At 53.8% G+C, this 15,605-nt stretch overlaps 1 protein-coding gene across 6 annotated transcripts in view; it reads right to left on the reverse strand.

Moving 5' to 3' along the window:
• The window catches only part of NF1 (neurofibromin 1), a 167,228-nt gene that overhangs the window by 103,827 nt on the left and 47,796 nt on the right, over positions 1 to 15,605 (reverse strand). For 4 of the 6 annotated variants that reach the window (XM_053274596.1, XM_053274600.1, XM_053274595.1 and 1 more), the window contains 13 exons: positions 15,155 to 15,277; positions 14,764 to 14,847; positions 13,761 to 13,877; positions 12,979 to 13,160; positions 12,673 to 12,884; positions 10,426 to 10,587; positions 9,718 to 9,821; positions 9,103 to 9,238; positions 6,541 to 6,603; positions 3,878 to 4,036; positions 2,645 to 2,742; positions 1,297 to 1,443; positions 341 to 487 (listed from right to left, as the gene is read on the reverse strand). In XM_053274596.1, coding sequence (XP_053130571.1) covers positions 341 to 487; positions 1,297 to 1,443; positions 2,645 to 2,742; positions 3,878 to 4,036; positions 6,541 to 6,603; positions 9,103 to 9,238; positions 9,718 to 9,821; positions 10,426 to 10,587; positions 12,673 to 12,884; positions 12,979 to 13,160; positions 13,761 to 13,877; positions 14,764 to 14,847; positions 15,155 to 15,277 — 1,734 coding nt within the window. The remainder of the gene's footprint in view (positions 1 to 340; positions 488 to 1,296; positions 1,444 to 2,644; positions 2,743 to 3,877; positions 4,037 to 6,540; positions 6,604 to 9,102; positions 9,239 to 9,717; positions 9,822 to 10,425; positions 10,588 to 12,672; positions 12,885 to 12,978; positions 13,161 to 13,760; positions 13,878 to 14,763; positions 14,848 to 15,154; positions 15,278 to 15,605) is intronic. The other 2 variants (XM_053274599.1, XM_053274597.1) reach the window with 1 other exon arrangement.

The raw sequence follows: 15,605 nt of genomic DNA on the forward strand, positions 1-15,605 counted from the left end.
AACTAAACAGGCAGAGTAAAGTGGAGATGTTTTTGCTACAGCCAAGGAAGGAGAGAAGAGAGCAGAGCAGAGCCATTTATGAGGTGTGTGTGTGGGGTGGGGGGGGGAGCATGGATAGCAGTGCCGAGTTAAAACCAGCCGAACGCAACCAATCAACACAGGGCTTCTCCAGCGTGGGTCCCACGCTGTCCATTCAGATGTGGATGGACTGCAACTGGCATCATCCTTCAGCCACCAACATCTGGGCACTCAGGTTGGAGAACTCCAGCGTTACGCCTGTGGCGACTTGCCCCTATTTCTAACGAAGCTGCTCTGGACCAAGGGTTGGCAGATCGTTTACCTGGTCATGAACTCCTCAAACTTGGAACTGGTGAGGTTGATGCTGGACCACTGCGTGTCGGCCACAGGCTTGTGCTCAGGGGGGCCGAGGTAGGCCAGCAGAGTCGCCATCTTGTCAAATGGCCGCCTTCCGACAGCTTTGTGGTCCCTACAGGAAAATCACACCCTAAGAAAAGCCAGGCTTCGGAATGGTACGTGTGGCTTGGTTGGCTTCTTCTTCTTCTTGTTCTAGCACAAGGGCTTTAACCTGCAGAGTTCCTCCCATTTATTGCGGTCCCCACAAGTTGTTGATACAGAAAAACTTGGGGATCGCGGGGGGGGGGGGGGGGCTCAGTTCCCAGCTAGCGCCACGGATCCCATAATTGGGGCAATGGCATAGTGGGGGTTAGGTTCCTGGGGGCCCGGAAAGCGTGGAGAAAAATCAGCAAACATGGGGGAGAGGCACTAAATAAAGAGCCCTACTGTAGTCCGTGGGCCTCCAGCAACCCCAAAGTGCCAGACTTTGGGTTTTTTTGTTTCTTTTCAGGGGGTGAGGGGTGTAGCAATTTCCAGAGCTATGATCCATAAAATGGCTCCTTGTCACAAAATGGCGGGCAGGAATGATCCCGGAGGTCATTCCCGCCCACTCCCGACCCACGGATACGCTGATATTAACCCCCTTTTTGCCAATTTTTATCACATATGTCTAGGTCGGGCGCCAATTACCCGCAGCGGATATGCAAAACAGTGGGTGTCGGGTCCACAAATGCCGAGGTTTGCCTGTCTGCACCATTTAGACGTGGGCAAAACATACCCAAGCCGCCTAAGACGAGCACAGACTCCACAAAAAGGGGACAGCAGCATGATCAAAGCTAAGGCCAATCTAGAACAAGGCTCTTGCCGTCCACACAAGTAAACCACTATTCAGTGAAGAGGTGAACTGCCGACAGCAGCACCCAGAACTCTGATAGTTTCTACCTGTTGCTGGAGAGGTACTGGCCAATCTTCTCCTGGTTGTTCCAGAGCAGGCGATGGAGAGCGAGGACGTTGCTGTCGCTGATGAAGGAGAGACTGTGGTTGACGGTGTCGCTGGCGGGACAATCCGATGCAATGTCAAGGAAAAACCTAGAAGCAAAAACCATCGGCGTCTTCAACAGCAAGGACATCAAAGCATCACACTAGAATGAGAGAGCGGCCCTGATTTTTCTTTTAAGGTCAAAAAAAAAAAAAGTTTAGTTGTGGTTGCATGGTACAGGGTTTATATTTATTTAATTTATTTATTTACTTACTTACTTACTTATTTCATTTATGAACCGCCCCATCCAAAGGCTCTGGGCGGTGTACAACCAGTTTTAAAAGACATAAAACCACACACCATTTAAAACACAGTGCTCAAAACAATATTAAAAAAAAATCCAAAACCATTTAAAATGCTTAAAAAAAACAATTTCAAAACCTTGGAAGGCTAGACCAAACAAGCAAGTTTTTAGGGCTCTCTTGAAGGCCGCCAGTGAGCCTGGACTGTGGCTACCTGCCGGGAGCAGGCGACAGAAAAGGCCCTGTTCCGAGTTGCCAGCAGACGTTCTGGAGGGAACTGGAGACGGACCTCTCCAGCTAGTTGCTTAAGCTTTATAGCTAGCTGCTTAAGAAATTCCCAGCGTTAAGACATGGCCTAACCCAACCACCCTTGTTGCATTAGAGGGACCCTTTAGAACATAGGCAGCTGCCTTCTACTGAGTCAGACCCTTGGTCCACCTAGCTCAGTATTGTCTTCACAGACTGGCAGTGGCTTCTCCAAGGCTACAGGCAGGAGTCTCTCTCCCAGCCCTATCTGGAGATGCTTCCAGGGAGGGAACCTGAAGAACCTTCTGCATGCAAGCAGGCAGGTGCTCTGCTCAGAGCAGCCCCATCCCCTCAGGGGAACGGCTTATAGAGCTCATACATGTAGTCTCCCAATCAAATGCAAACCAGGGCAAGCCCTGCTTAGCAAAGGGTACCATTCATGATGGGCCACAAGACCAGCTCTCCTCTGGTCCACAGCCCGTACACACGGGCTGCTCAACTTTGACCCTCCAGCAGATGTTGGCCTGCAACTCCCAGAATCCCTGGCTACTGGCCACGGTGGCTGGGGATGATGGGAGTTGTAGTCCAAACACAGCCGCGAGGGGCCCTAAGTGGAGCAGGATTGCTCAACACGTTCAAGAGGGCCCTGCCATGGCAAGGACCACATCCACACACAATGGCCCTTGGATGCTCCACACGGCTGCACTCTGGCCGGAGAGGCAGCGTCAGTTCCTAAGAGGGTCTTGGGTGCCACCCGGCTCACCTCCGTGCTGCGTCGAAGTTGCTCTTGACGAACTCGTTGAAAGGCCGCATGTGCTCCTCCTTGGTGAACAAGACGTGGTTGGCGATGCTCTGCAGCACCTGCAGGGAGAGACGCCACCGGTCAAGCCGCCGGGACCAACCCAAGAGGGCCTCGAAGCCGCTAACAGCTTCACCAGGGTATGCCTGGAGCTGGGACTCTGAGAATTCGAGGGAAGCGGCCCAATCTCCAGACTGCTGCAGAAGCCAGGGGCAGAAGAGACTCTACCACCAGACTGGAGGGAGAGGGCGCTACTCTTGAAGGCTCCCCCCCAACGCAAATCATTCCCTGCCCGTTAAGCGCTAACCAGGGAGGAGGTTTCGAGCCCAGCCTGCTCCCTCCCTCCTGTGCTCCCTTTCGACACGTAGGGAGTAGTTGACATCGGGGGCCATTCATGGCCATCGCATCCAATGGGATCCCCCAACGACAGTCTGAAGTGGTATTCGGCAGTATGTGTAGAGTAGGTCTTCATGCCGTATTTAGCCAAATCCAAGATGAGGTTGGGTGGTTGTGTGTGGGTGTGATGTCTTAAATCCGGAGTCCTCTTTCTTTGGGGTAAATACAGGCAGAACTTGTATTTAGCCTCTCTTTTAAGGCCACCGTCTTAAATCCAAGATCGCCTTCTATTCGGGTAAATATGGCCATGTTTAAAAGTTCAGAAACCATCTGTATGGAAATCTCTTTCAAGGGGTTCAGGACTATAAGCGAACGGAGGGGGGCAGTAGGGAGATAAGGAAAACTGCCCCCGTCCTCACAATAAGATGCTTTCTCCCGTTTTCCTTCTTCCCTTCACCCACCATTTCTTCAAACAAATGGACGTTTTCCCAGCCAGCTCCTATGGATCTCTCAAGGGGCTGTGCCTTTGTGCCTAATGTGAGTTCTGGTCTCCTTGAAAATCATGTGGATTTCACCCTCCTCCAAGAGCCCCCAAACACACCCACACAGAACAGCCCTGCTGGATCAGGCCCAAGGAGGCCCATCTAGTCCAGCCTCCTGTTTCCCACAGTGTCCAACTAAATGCCTCCAAGAAGCCCACAGGCAAGAGGTCTGTGCATGCACTCTCTCCTGCAACTGGGATTTGGAGGGGTCTTGTCTCCGAGGCTGGAGGTGGCCCACAGCCACCGGACTAGTAGCCACTGATAGACCTGTCCTCTGTGAATTTGTCCAAGCCCCCTTGAAAGCCACCCATCACTACACCTTTGACATCAGCTTCAAGCCCCTCTCAATTCTGGGCGGTGGCTTTTTCTCCAAGATCCCGGCTTCGTAGGGCGAGACGATGGAAGGGTTGATGAACCTCAGGAACATGGCACTGCCCACGGCTCCGATGCTGTTCTGCGGGAAGCGCTGGCTGACGACCTGGAGAAGAGAAGTGGGACTTTGGTCAAGAGGCAGCTTAGAACGAGAAGGCGGGGAGGGGAACCAAGCAAGTGGGGAAAAGAGAAAGTGTGAGAACGTTCCAACTTTCTATCCCCGGCCTGTCTTTCTGCACGTCACTGCACCAGATGGAAGCAGAACAGGATGCTGAGAAAGAGCTCTCCAGATCAACAGGCTCCAGAGAAGATGACACATTGTTATTGGAAGACACAGGAGGAGGAAAGGGTTATTTTTTCAACAGCAGAGATGAAGGCCTGTCCTACTCTGCTACTTCCCCCTCACACGCACCCCACCAAGGCACAAGAACGTCCCGCCTCCTCAATCAAAAAAGGCACGCGGCCATTTTCACAGTACAGTAGAACCTCTCCAACAGACACCTGTTTCCCATATCCGCGGATACGGAAGGTTTAAAACCCATGTATCCGCGGTCCCTAGCGGGCCGGAAGTGACCACGGAGGTCACTTCTGCCTGTGATTTTGTCTGCAGGAGTCCAAGAGGAGACAGGAGGAACCATTTTGTGGCTCATTTCTTCTTTTAGAAATGGACTTTTCCCGTGATTTTTAGCAGCTTGGGGGGCCACTGCGTCCTTTTGTGGGCATTCCTGGGTATAAAGGGGGATTCCTGGATGCATGGAGACCCCACAGAGCATGCCCAAGTAAGTTTTTTCATCATTTCTGGCCGGCTTTTGCCGTTTCTCCTGCAGCCTTGACCCTAACCCCCCTTTCCCTATAGGAATAATGCCTCGTTACTCACGGTAGTAGGCAAAGACCAGAACCCCTGCAAGTAATGAGGTTCCTCTGTACACCCATCTGAAGAACAAGCTGGATCGTAACCACCCCCTTTCTGAGGGGGGAATGCACTTCGGGAAGACACAGCCAAGGTGCTGCTCCCCAGATCCTCACATGGGAAATAATCCTGCCGTTCATACTTCCATTATACTAGCAACTTTCACGAAAGCACGAGTGGGAACTGCCCGCTCACAGAACTCCCCTGCGGCCACGGCTGGGAAACAGCAGAGGCACTCCAACTGAGCCACGTGGTAAAGCCACGTGGCATTTTCGACCCTGTAGCATTCCACTGAATTTCCCTTAAAGGGTGGGTGGGGGGAATCAGAATGAAACTGAAGAAGCAAGCAGATGCTCTTCTTGGGAAATCGGCTGCAAAATTCTGAGCACCTACAAATACAAGTGTTTGGGAATTTCCAAAACTTCCTTCGCCCCAGAAAGAAAACCGGGTGGGGGGGGCGGGCTCTCCTTCGCCTCTTAAGGCTTTTCCTCCTTAGCCAATAGCCAGGGATGATGGGACTTGTAGTCCGACTTCTCCAGGAGGGCCAGAGTTGAGGCAGCTGTGCTTGAAGGGAAACGGAGCCCTCTTGAGCCCCTCGGCCATCTGGGCAGGCCTGCCCGGAGTGCTGGGTCGTGTAGCCCTTCCCAGGGCTTTGCTTCTAGAGCTCCCATCGCTCTCCAAGGGCCCTCCCAGCGCTGAGAAAAGCCCAGGACTCTGCTGCATGGCGGGAAAGGTCCCCTGCCTGGAGAACAGTGAAGGTGACTGGGATAGCCCAAGAAGCAGGGGTGTTTGCCGGCCGAGCAAGCAGCCAGACCTGTACCATGAGCCTCTTGCGAATGCGTACCTCTCCTCTGTCCAGGAGTGGCGTCTAGTGTGTGCATGGGGACGGGCGGGCCTCTCTTTCCGCTTGATGGGAGTTGTTGATGGATGATGGGAGTTGTAGTCCAAATACAGCCAGGGTAGGGGGCCAAGTTGAGCCGGCCTGCCTTAAAGAAGCCTTCTGGGCAAAGCACAGCACTGCATGGTGGGGATGGTAGTCTCCGCTTGATGCCAGGATGACGGTACCCAGCGTCTTCACCAGGCCCAAAGAACAGTGAGTCAGGGGGCCTCACGGACGACTGGAGGCGGCTACCATTAGCCCCCAGGCCTTGCAGTGGACCACAGTGGTCTGTCCTCATGCGCGCAAGATCACAACAGAGACTTCCACCGGCTTGCCCTGAAATCAGCAGCCCTCACTTGCTCTGATGCAGACTTGCGAACCCTGCATCTGGTTGCTCCTCATCCGCAACCCCCTCGAGAGAAAGGAGGAAAGGGACACCAACTTCTCTCTCAGTAGGCAGGCGCAGTCGTGGACCTGGCCAGTACCAGAGCAAAATAGGGGCAGCCTCTTTTTTAATTACTGTCCCTTGTTATTTAGAACCGCAAGTGGAGACAGGGAGAAAAATCAGAGCGCGGCAGAGTTTTCCTTCTGACAGAGGTGCACAGAGAGGGTTTTCTTTTAATAAAGGAAAGAAAAGAAGTGACTTCAGTTCAGTGTTAATCGAAATGGAAGCTCTTTGGTGCCAGAATTAGTAGAATGATTTCACAATGAGAAGGCAAGTTTCCCAGAACAGAAAGAGCAGAACAGAAAATTTGGAGAGGGGTGTGTGTGCTTTGAAAGAAATGGCTAGTAAAAATTTCTCTGCGGGGGGGGAACTTACTGATTTTTTGTTTTCCTTTTTTTCTTTTACGGTAGCTTTATTCAGGAGAGAGTGACAAGTGGCCTACAGGATAAAGATGAGCACAGACAAGTCACAGCACCAACCACAGACAGCAACAGAAAGAAAAAAGAAACACAACCACCCAATGCCAACTGATACACAAAATTACACAGTCAAAATGTCACAAACAGAACAGAAAATGAAATATACACACCAAGGTCTGATGGGAGATGGCATTCCACACCCGTGACCACCATCTGCTCACAAAGTACTCAAGGCAAAGGCAAGCAGATGTTGGCATCCAATCATTGCTACTATTTCTGGCTGGTGGCGAAAAGCGCATTTAGTTTGCTAACCGCACACAATTTGGGGCGGGGCGTTATAGGTGCCCTTCAGCTGGCAGTTTGCAAGGCTCAGATCAGGTCTTCCCAACGGGTCAGTGCACAAGACTTGGCTTTGCCCGTTCTGCAGTCCTCGGCGTGTCCGTCACCTGAACAGCACTTACGTGGGGCTTTCTGAAAAAAACTAGCACCAGGAGGGTCTCTGATTCCAGGACTTTGCGTGCAATCTGGTACCAAAGGCCAGAGCTGAAGCCCCCTATCTTGCAAAGGACAGCCGAGATGCCCTTTCCTCTCCTGTCCCCACCCACTTCCCACTGACATAAGCCTGCTGGCATGCAAGGGGGTGCGGGTGGGGGGGAAGCCAGAATGAAAGATGCAGGCTTGGGGGAAATGGCTGCACCCATTTCAGTGGAATGGATATTGGACATCTGGGGCTGATCGCTGGCTGGGTACACAAGGGGAAGACAGGATCATCTCTGCTCTTTTTATTTTACTACCATTATTTAGAATATTATATACTGTTTTCAAGCCAAAAAAGAGTTCTCAAAACTGTTTAGATGGCAAAACAAATGAGAAGTGGGTTCCCGGTCCCAAAGGGCTCCCAACCCAACAAGGAACACCAAGGAGAGCCCAGCATCAGCCACTGGGGAGAGGCTCTGCTGGGCTGCCTGAAACTCCCCTGCTAAACAGAAGAGCGCCGCCGTTTTGGAAGCTCCCCATGGCCAGTGATCGGGGGCACCTTACTAAGGCCAGCCTTTGCTCTCTGTGTGTGCATGCTCATCATTATTTATTATTAGAATTTGGGCTCTCTGCCTTTTCAACCAAGCGTTTTTAAACCAGTTGACATAGTCAAAGGTATGGGGAAATGGTTCCCTGCCCCAAAGGTGCTTCCAATCTAAGAGAGATACCAGCAGTAGCCCTTGGAAGGGACTTCTCCCTGCCCGCCCCCTGCCCCCAGTTAAATATGAGCGAACCACCACTAGAAAAGGCACCTTGTTGACCCAGTGAGCAGGGGTTTCCTCGTTTCTTTCCTGAGAATAAGTAAGCTTCATTATGTACTACTCTCCATGGCGTTTGGAACTTCACGTTCACTTCACCACACGATCTCTTAGCAAAAGGCAACGGCAGACTTGGCAATCTCCCCCAACGGTGGAAATCAGAATGATCAGTGCCTGGCCAAATCCAGCTCTCATTTGGCAAGCAGAGCATCTCTGTGCCTTCCCCAAGTATGGCATCAGTGTACCAAGTGGTGTACATTGTCAGCCACCCAGTGATTTTATGTGGGGTGGTAGATAAACACGATAAATACATAAAGACAAATGCATAAAATAAATAAATACCAAGGGCTTTAAAAACTGGGCCTGTTCCCCTTTTAGATGCTTTACGAAAGTCACACGTGAACATGGACCGTCTCTCGAGGCACGTTCAGCCCTCTTGACTACTACAGCCCCCAACCACAAGCGCCACGCCCCATTTCGTGCTGAGCAGAAGCACCACCAGCAGCTCCACACTCCGGGGTTGGCCACCTTCTGGGGAAAGGCCATTTGCAGCCCGTGCTCCGGAGAACCATCCACACACACACAATCTGGGCTTCCAAAGCAGCATGAAGGAAGAGGCCACAGACAGCAACCAAACGGCACTGCATTCCCCTTTTTGGAAACTGGATTCTCGTGGACCGAGAGGTGAACACGTCCACGGAGATGGCTGCCATTTCCAACCCTTGATAAGCAAAGGCGCAGCAAGCGAGGAAGACGGGACAGGTCACAGGCGGACACAGGACGCTGCTTATCCCGAGTCAGACCTGCTCGTGGAAACCCTTTTCAAGGGGGAGTAATGGAAGGAGAGAGGGCCTGCCCTCAACTCCTGCATCTGTGGGCTTCCCAGCGGCATCTGGTGGGCCACTGTGCGAAACAGGAGGCTAGACTAGATGGGCCTCCTTGGGCCTGATCCGAATCCTCAGCTCCTGGGAAGAATCAGGCCACGCCAAGAAGGGGAAGAAAACATGGCATCTGCCTGAAGAGCTGCCCACCCTCCCTCCTTCTGGAGGCCTGCCTGATCATCTGAAAGGGGCTGCAGTCCACACGTGCCCAGACCAACGCACACCATCTCTCTCCCCTGCAATGGCTCCGACACCAGCGTGCTTTGGACAGGAGGGCCTCTCCTCTTCCGAGTGGCCGTCCCCCCACAAGGCAGGCACCGACACGGCCGGAGCCAGGCCTACCTGGTAGAGACAGTGGCACACGCTCCGGAGCTGGGGAGGGAACTCCGCCGAGGAACTGATGATGGCGCGGAAGAATTTCTCCGTCATCTGCAGCAGGCTGCGCTGGTTGTCTTCGAGGCTCTCGCTGGACTCCAGCCTGAAAGACAGGCCTGTTCAGACCCTGCCCGGCTCCCGGGACTCGCCCAGCAAGAGCTGCACCGGCTGCTCCGGCACAAGCAACTGCAGCTGGGTTTCCTCCGGCTTATAGATCAGCAGCCACACGGATGGACTGGTGTCTGGCTCATTCCCAGAGTCTAGACTGCATCACCAGCCACAAGGGGGCAGGAGAGATATACATACATACACACACTCTGCAAGATATCCCTAACTATAGTGGACACCTTTGTGTGAATGCTGATTGTGGGCAAGCCTTCTCAGGCTCTTTGGAACTCACTGACGCTTGAACCTAGGCTTGCCCCCTCCCTGTTTAATTTTAAGCAAATGTCGAAGGCTTTTTTTTGCTTCAGTTAAAAAAAAAAAAAAGCTAAGGGACAAAGCCTTATTGTATCCTGAGCACATTTTTTATTGGTGGGGGGTGTAGACTTCATTTGCCCCCTCCACTCCCTCAATTCAAACCTTGTTGGATCCACCTCGAAGCTAACGTGCTGCCACTCCAAAGATGTAATGATGGTCCTCAGCAAAGGCTCCAAAAGCTTCTGTAGATACGTTGCCCCGTATACCTGCACAAGACAGTTTGGTCCAGGGTATAAGCACACATTTCTGTCATTTGCTAAAAACCAACAAAAACCACCCCCAAACGCCATGTCATTGGATCGTCCTATTTATCATGCATGTCTTCAATCAGAAACAGTTTTGAATTGGGGCAGAACTCCACATTGGGAGGTCACTGCGTAGTTTGTTTTGAGGTGAATCAGACTCCGAGTTGCACACTCCCCTTCCTTGCTGAGCAGAGGAGGAGGAGGAGGAGGAGTCGAGAAGGTCTGGGACAAGCCACAGTTGCCTGGGATGTCCAAATACAGGAAACTGCGGAGTGTGTCTGGAGCTATTGTAAGCTCTGAAGATCTGCTGTCCTATTGAATCATGGGCTCCCTTTCCATTGATTGGAAATTAACCCATCCACGAAAGGCAGCAGCACCCAATGGAAGGATGCTGGACTGTAGCCCTGGAACTGGGAGACCGTCAGGGGGGCACGTGATTGGATTCTGATAACACTGTGGCTGCCACAGATGGTCTGGAGACCCCTCTTTTAAAGTCCCTCTGGTTTCGTTTCCACACCCTGCCCAGGTTCTCTCCCGACTGCCCTTCCGTCCCAACGAGACACACCTTAAAGCAAAAAGTCATGATTTTGCTGGCCAGGCTGTTCCCCCGGAAGAGGGTCTGCATGGAGTCGGCCAGCTCCACTTCCTTCGAGAACATGTTCCAGAGCAGCTGGTAGAGCAAGTGGCGGGAGTCGAAGAGGGTGACCAGGACCCGAGCCAGTTCATCCTGCCAACCAACAACAACGGTGTTCGATATGCTTTACAAGCAAGACAGAAGCTAGGTTATGATGGGAGGATGGGGCGCGGGGGTGGGGGTACCCATATTGCCATCGCCACACTGTGATGTTTCTGGAAGCCTCTTCCAATACACCCCAAGGCGGCTCTTCAAACCTCTCGTGCCATCAATGCAGCAGCCTCTTCAAGCACAGCCATGGCTCCCATGACGGGTTAACAACGGAACGTGGGAAGCTGCTTTCTACTGAGTCTTGTGAGGAGAGCTGGTCTTGTGGTAGCAAGCATGACTTGTCCCCATAGCTAAGCAGGGTCCACCCTGGTTGCATCTGAATGGGAGACTTGATGTGTGAGCCCTGGAAGAGATTCCCCTCAGGGGATAATGGAGCCGCTCTGGGAAGAGCAGAAGGTTCCCAGTACCCTCCCTGGCAGCATCTCCAACGAGATAGGGCTGGGAGAGAGATTCCTGCCTGCAACCTTGGAGAAGCCGCTGCCAGTCTGTGAAGACAATCCTGAGCTAGACGGACCAAGGGTCTGACTCAGTATATGGCAGCTTCCTATATTCCCTAAGATCTTTCCTGGCTCTGAACTTGAGATCTTTTTAGGAGAGGAAAGATGGTCTTGTGGTCGCAAGCAGGACTTGTCCCCTTAGCTAAGCAGGGTCCACCCTGGTTGCATATGAATGGGAGACTTGATGTGTGAGCACTGCAAGAGATTCCCCTTCTCAGGGGATAATGGAGCCGCTCTGGGAAGAGCAGAAGGTTCCCAGTACCCTCCCTGGCAGCATCTCCAACGAGATAGGGCTGGGAGAGAGATTCCTGCCTGCAACCTTGGAGAAGCCGCTGCCAGTCTGTGAAGACAATCCTGAGCTAGACGGACCAAGGGTCTGACTCAGTATATGGCAGCTTCCTATATTCCCTAAGATCTTTCCTGGCTCTGAACTTGAGATCTTTTTAGGAGAGGAAAGATGGTCTTGTGGTCGCAAGCAGGACTTGTCCCCTTAGCTAAGCAGGGCCCACCCTGGTTGCATCTGAATGGGAGACCAGAAGTGTAAGCACTGGAAGAGATTCCCCCTCAGGGGATGGATCCACTCTGGGAAGAGCAGAAGGTTCCCAGTTCCCTCCCTGGCAGCATCTCCAACGAGAGAGGGCTGGGAGAGAGACTCCTGCCTGCAACCTGGGAGAAGCCGCTGCCAGTCTGTGAAGACAATACTGAGCTAGCTAGACCAAGGGTCTGACTCAGTATATGGCAGCTCCCTACGTTCCTATGAGTCAGACCCTTGGTCCCTCTAGCTCAGTATTGTCTTCACAGATTGGCAGCAGCTTCTCCAAAGTTACAGGACACTCTCCCAGCCTGTCTGGAGATGCTGCCAGGGAGGGAATTTGGGGCCTTCTGCATGCAAAGCAGGTGCTCTGGGGAATGTATTAAAATGAATGACAGGAATGTCCACTGAAAGTCCTGGTTCCTTCCAAAGGGCTCTAGGAATGCATGAGCTTTCCAAGTGTCTGTTAGTCATTCAGAAATTCCATGCAGCCCTATGGCCTTCTGAAACAGAGGGACCTCTCTCCGACCAAGTCAGACCCTAGGTCCCTCTAGCTCAGTACGGACTACCCCGACTGGCAGCGGCTTCTCAAAGGTTGCAGGCAGGAGTCTCTCTCCCATTCAAATGCAAACCAGGGCAGACCCTGCTTAGCAAAGGGGACTATTCTTGCTGGCTGCCGCAAGGCCAGCTCTGCTCGTGGTTTGTCAACTCAAGATGTAACGGGTCCGCACTCATTGTGATTTGCAAGTCAGCCTCAAGGCACCATTTCAGATCCTGCTTGAATCTCCCAACCAACCGTGATTCGCTTGCTCCAAACCCACCACGGTTTGCGGCCAGGCTCAAGTTCATAGATCAATGCAAAGCCACCATGTCTGCAACCACACACACACGCACACCCCTTCTCGACAGCCTGTTCATACTGGCTCTGGCAAAAATGTGCCGTCCGCAGCACAAGCCGCTCTGGAGGGTTGTCCGTGGCCGCTGGCTGCTCACTCCCCCTGCACGCAAAAGGCTCCAAGCAAGCGCAGCCCGCCTTACCCACTGGGAACAAGGCACCACATTGGCCAGGGCCATCGCAATCGGCAGCTCTCCTTGATCGCCCATCATGGTGACCAGCTCCACCAGCCTCTCAAACCGATCCGCCAGCACTGTCTCCGCCAGCGTGTCGAACTCGGTGCCCTGCTGCAGGATCTTGGTGAGGACCTCCATGAACGTCGCCCTGGTCTGGAGATCTTTGTGGTACCCCAGCCCTGCCAACAACAACAACCGCCATGGAGAGATTCAGCCAAGGGGAGGCCCTCCGCCTGAGCCTCCGGCAGCCAAGCCGATGCCCGCCCACTTTACCTATGGAGTGCATCAGGCCGCTGTCCACGTTGGCGTTGAGCAAGTTGGACATTGCCAGGACGGTGCAGTGGCGCAGCGAGGCCAGGCGGCGCGACATCCCACGCTTCCGGCCGCCCGCCTGCATGCCGTCGTCTTCGACTTCGCTGCAGTCGTTGAGCAGGTTCATGAACAGGGTGAAGTATCTGGAACACAACGAGGAGCGTCTGCATCTCTCGCCACATTCTTGATGCCACAAGGAGCATTTGCATCTCTTCAGAGCCGGGAGAGGCGACCTCGGCTCCCCAGCTGTCCCGGGACTACAACTCCCATCATCCCCCAGCTGTAGGAATGGGAGTTGTAGTTTGGCCACAGCAGAGGAGCCCAGGCTGCCGACACTCCCCCCCCCCCCCGACTTTGGAGGCGCTTGTCTTCTTTGAAACTCAAGAGGTTGCCCTCACAAACACAACCCTCCTGCAGATGCTGGCCTACAACTCCCATCATGCCTGGCGACGGGCCACTCTGACTGGGGAGGATGGGAGCTGTAGGCCCACAGCGGCTGGAGGGCTGCAATAGGACAGCTTCCTCCAGAGCCGGCCAGGGGTTTCCCCCAAGTGGGATGCCCGGATGTTGCGGGACTTCCAACTCCCTTCAGTCAAAGGCTGTTGTGGCTGGGGATTGTAGGAGTTGGAGTCCAACCACATCGGGGGACCCACGTTTGAGAATCCCTGGCCTAAGAGGAACAGAATCGGGTACGGCTGAGCCAACCGGATGGGAGAAGACCCACGGAACACAACGGTCTTTACTTCAGAAAGAGCTGGGATTTGGCTTCCATCAACTCAACGCCGTCTCCTTCTTCCGGCTGCAGGGGGAGCCCAGCGAGGAGGGACACCACCGCTTCCATACTGGCCTGGTCCAGATCTCTACACAAACAGACACAAAGAGAGGCAGAACATGGCCTTAGACTGAAAGGAGATTCCCCCTGGTATGGTGCAGGGCACAGATTCAAAAGGACTGCCCGGGTTCCAGGCTGCAGGGAGGCTTGAACCTGGACCAGAAAGCACCCCAAGCCGCCTCTGGCTATCCCCTGCAGCAGGGTGGCAGCACTTCGGACTACAACTCCTATGATCCCTAGCCACAGTGCCCAAGAGCCAGGGTTGGTGGGTGCTTTAGCCTAACATCCGCAGGAGGGCCCAAGGGGGTAACAGCCCTGCACGACAGCAAGTTAGGAACATCGGAAGCTGCCTCCTACTGAGTCAGACCCTCGGTCCTAGCTCGATATCATCTGCTCTGACTGGCAGCAGCTCTCTAAGGTTTCAGGCAGGAGTCTCTCCCAGCCCTACCTGGGCAGGCTGCCAGGGAGTAAACCCAGGATCGTCGGCATGCAAGCAGATGCTCTTCCCCTGAGCTATGGCCCCATCCCCAACAGGAGGCTGCCTTGTACCAAGCCAGAACCTTGGTTCATCTAGCTCAGTATTGTCCACGCTGAAAGGCAGCAGCTTCTCCAAGGTTTCACACAGAGGTCTTTCCCAGCCCTACCTTGAGATGCTGCCAGGGACTGAAACTGGGGCCTTCTGCATGCAAGCAGATGTTCTGCAACTGAGCGATGGCCCCATCCCCTAAGGGGAAGATCTTCCAGTGTTCACACATGCTAGCCACCCATACAAATGCAAACCAGGGCAAACCCTGCTGAGCAGAGGGGGCAACTCCGGCTCGCTACCGCAAGACCAGCCCTCCTCCCCCGGAGCTATTGCACAGCAGGCGGGCCAAGGTCGCCCGCCGGGCAAGCGGCGCCTTCCTCCTGCTCACCTTGTCAAGCATTTGACGTCCTCATCCGTCGCTTGGTTGGACGTTCCCATCACCCAGTCTGTCAGATATTCCACCATCTTGTTCCTAAAATTGGGGCATTTCAGAACAGAACATTGGAAAAAATAAAATCCCACCATCTTAAACCAGCGGCCTGATATCCTGAAAGGCAAGAGGAAACCTGCTCGTGCGCACGCACTGCCTTGATCCTGCCACCCAGAACAAAACTCATCCCGCACACCGACGGAGACAGTTGGAGAGGACTCTGGGCCCAGCCACGCGAAGATCCATCCACATGCCTCCCCCCCGCCCACCACCACTTTCCTATAGCAGATCCCACAGGGACATCCGCACCGGGCAAAGCCCTCAGGCCAGCAGCGGCAGGGAGCCTCACCTGAACTTCATCTCTTGGCAGAAGGAGAGGTCGTCCCGCCTCTCCATCATCAGCTTCACCAGTTGGCAGAGCTTGGTTTTGATCTGGATGGCATGGACCAGGTTCCCGAGGACCCGCACGTACCTGTGGAGGAGGAAAAACCGCACCGTCCTCTGGGTGAGCAGCATCGCCATGCAGAGCCCACCTTTAGAACCACTCGGGGGCCAGACACGGTCGGACAGGTCTCCTTCTCACATGCACACGCACAGACAGATCTTAAACGCTGGGAGAACGCAGGGCTGCTTGGAGCACCACCCAGGACACGCCACCTCTTTCCTCCTGAAAGCCCCCATCCACCCAAAGCCCACCTTTGCCCCCCATCTTTGGGTACAGCCCCCCTGCGCCCCTTATCCCGCTTTGGCACTAATCCTGCCACCTCCGGAGATCAACCAAGAAGCTCCTGTTAGAGTGG

This window comes from Hemicordylus capensis, chromosome 12, assembly GCF_027244095.1.
Source record: "Hemicordylus capensis ecotype Gifberg chromosome 12, rHemCap1.1.pri, whole genome shotgun sequence".
Taxonomy (NCBI): Eukaryota; Metazoa; Chordata; class Lepidosauria; order Squamata; family Cordylidae; genus Hemicordylus; species Hemicordylus capensis.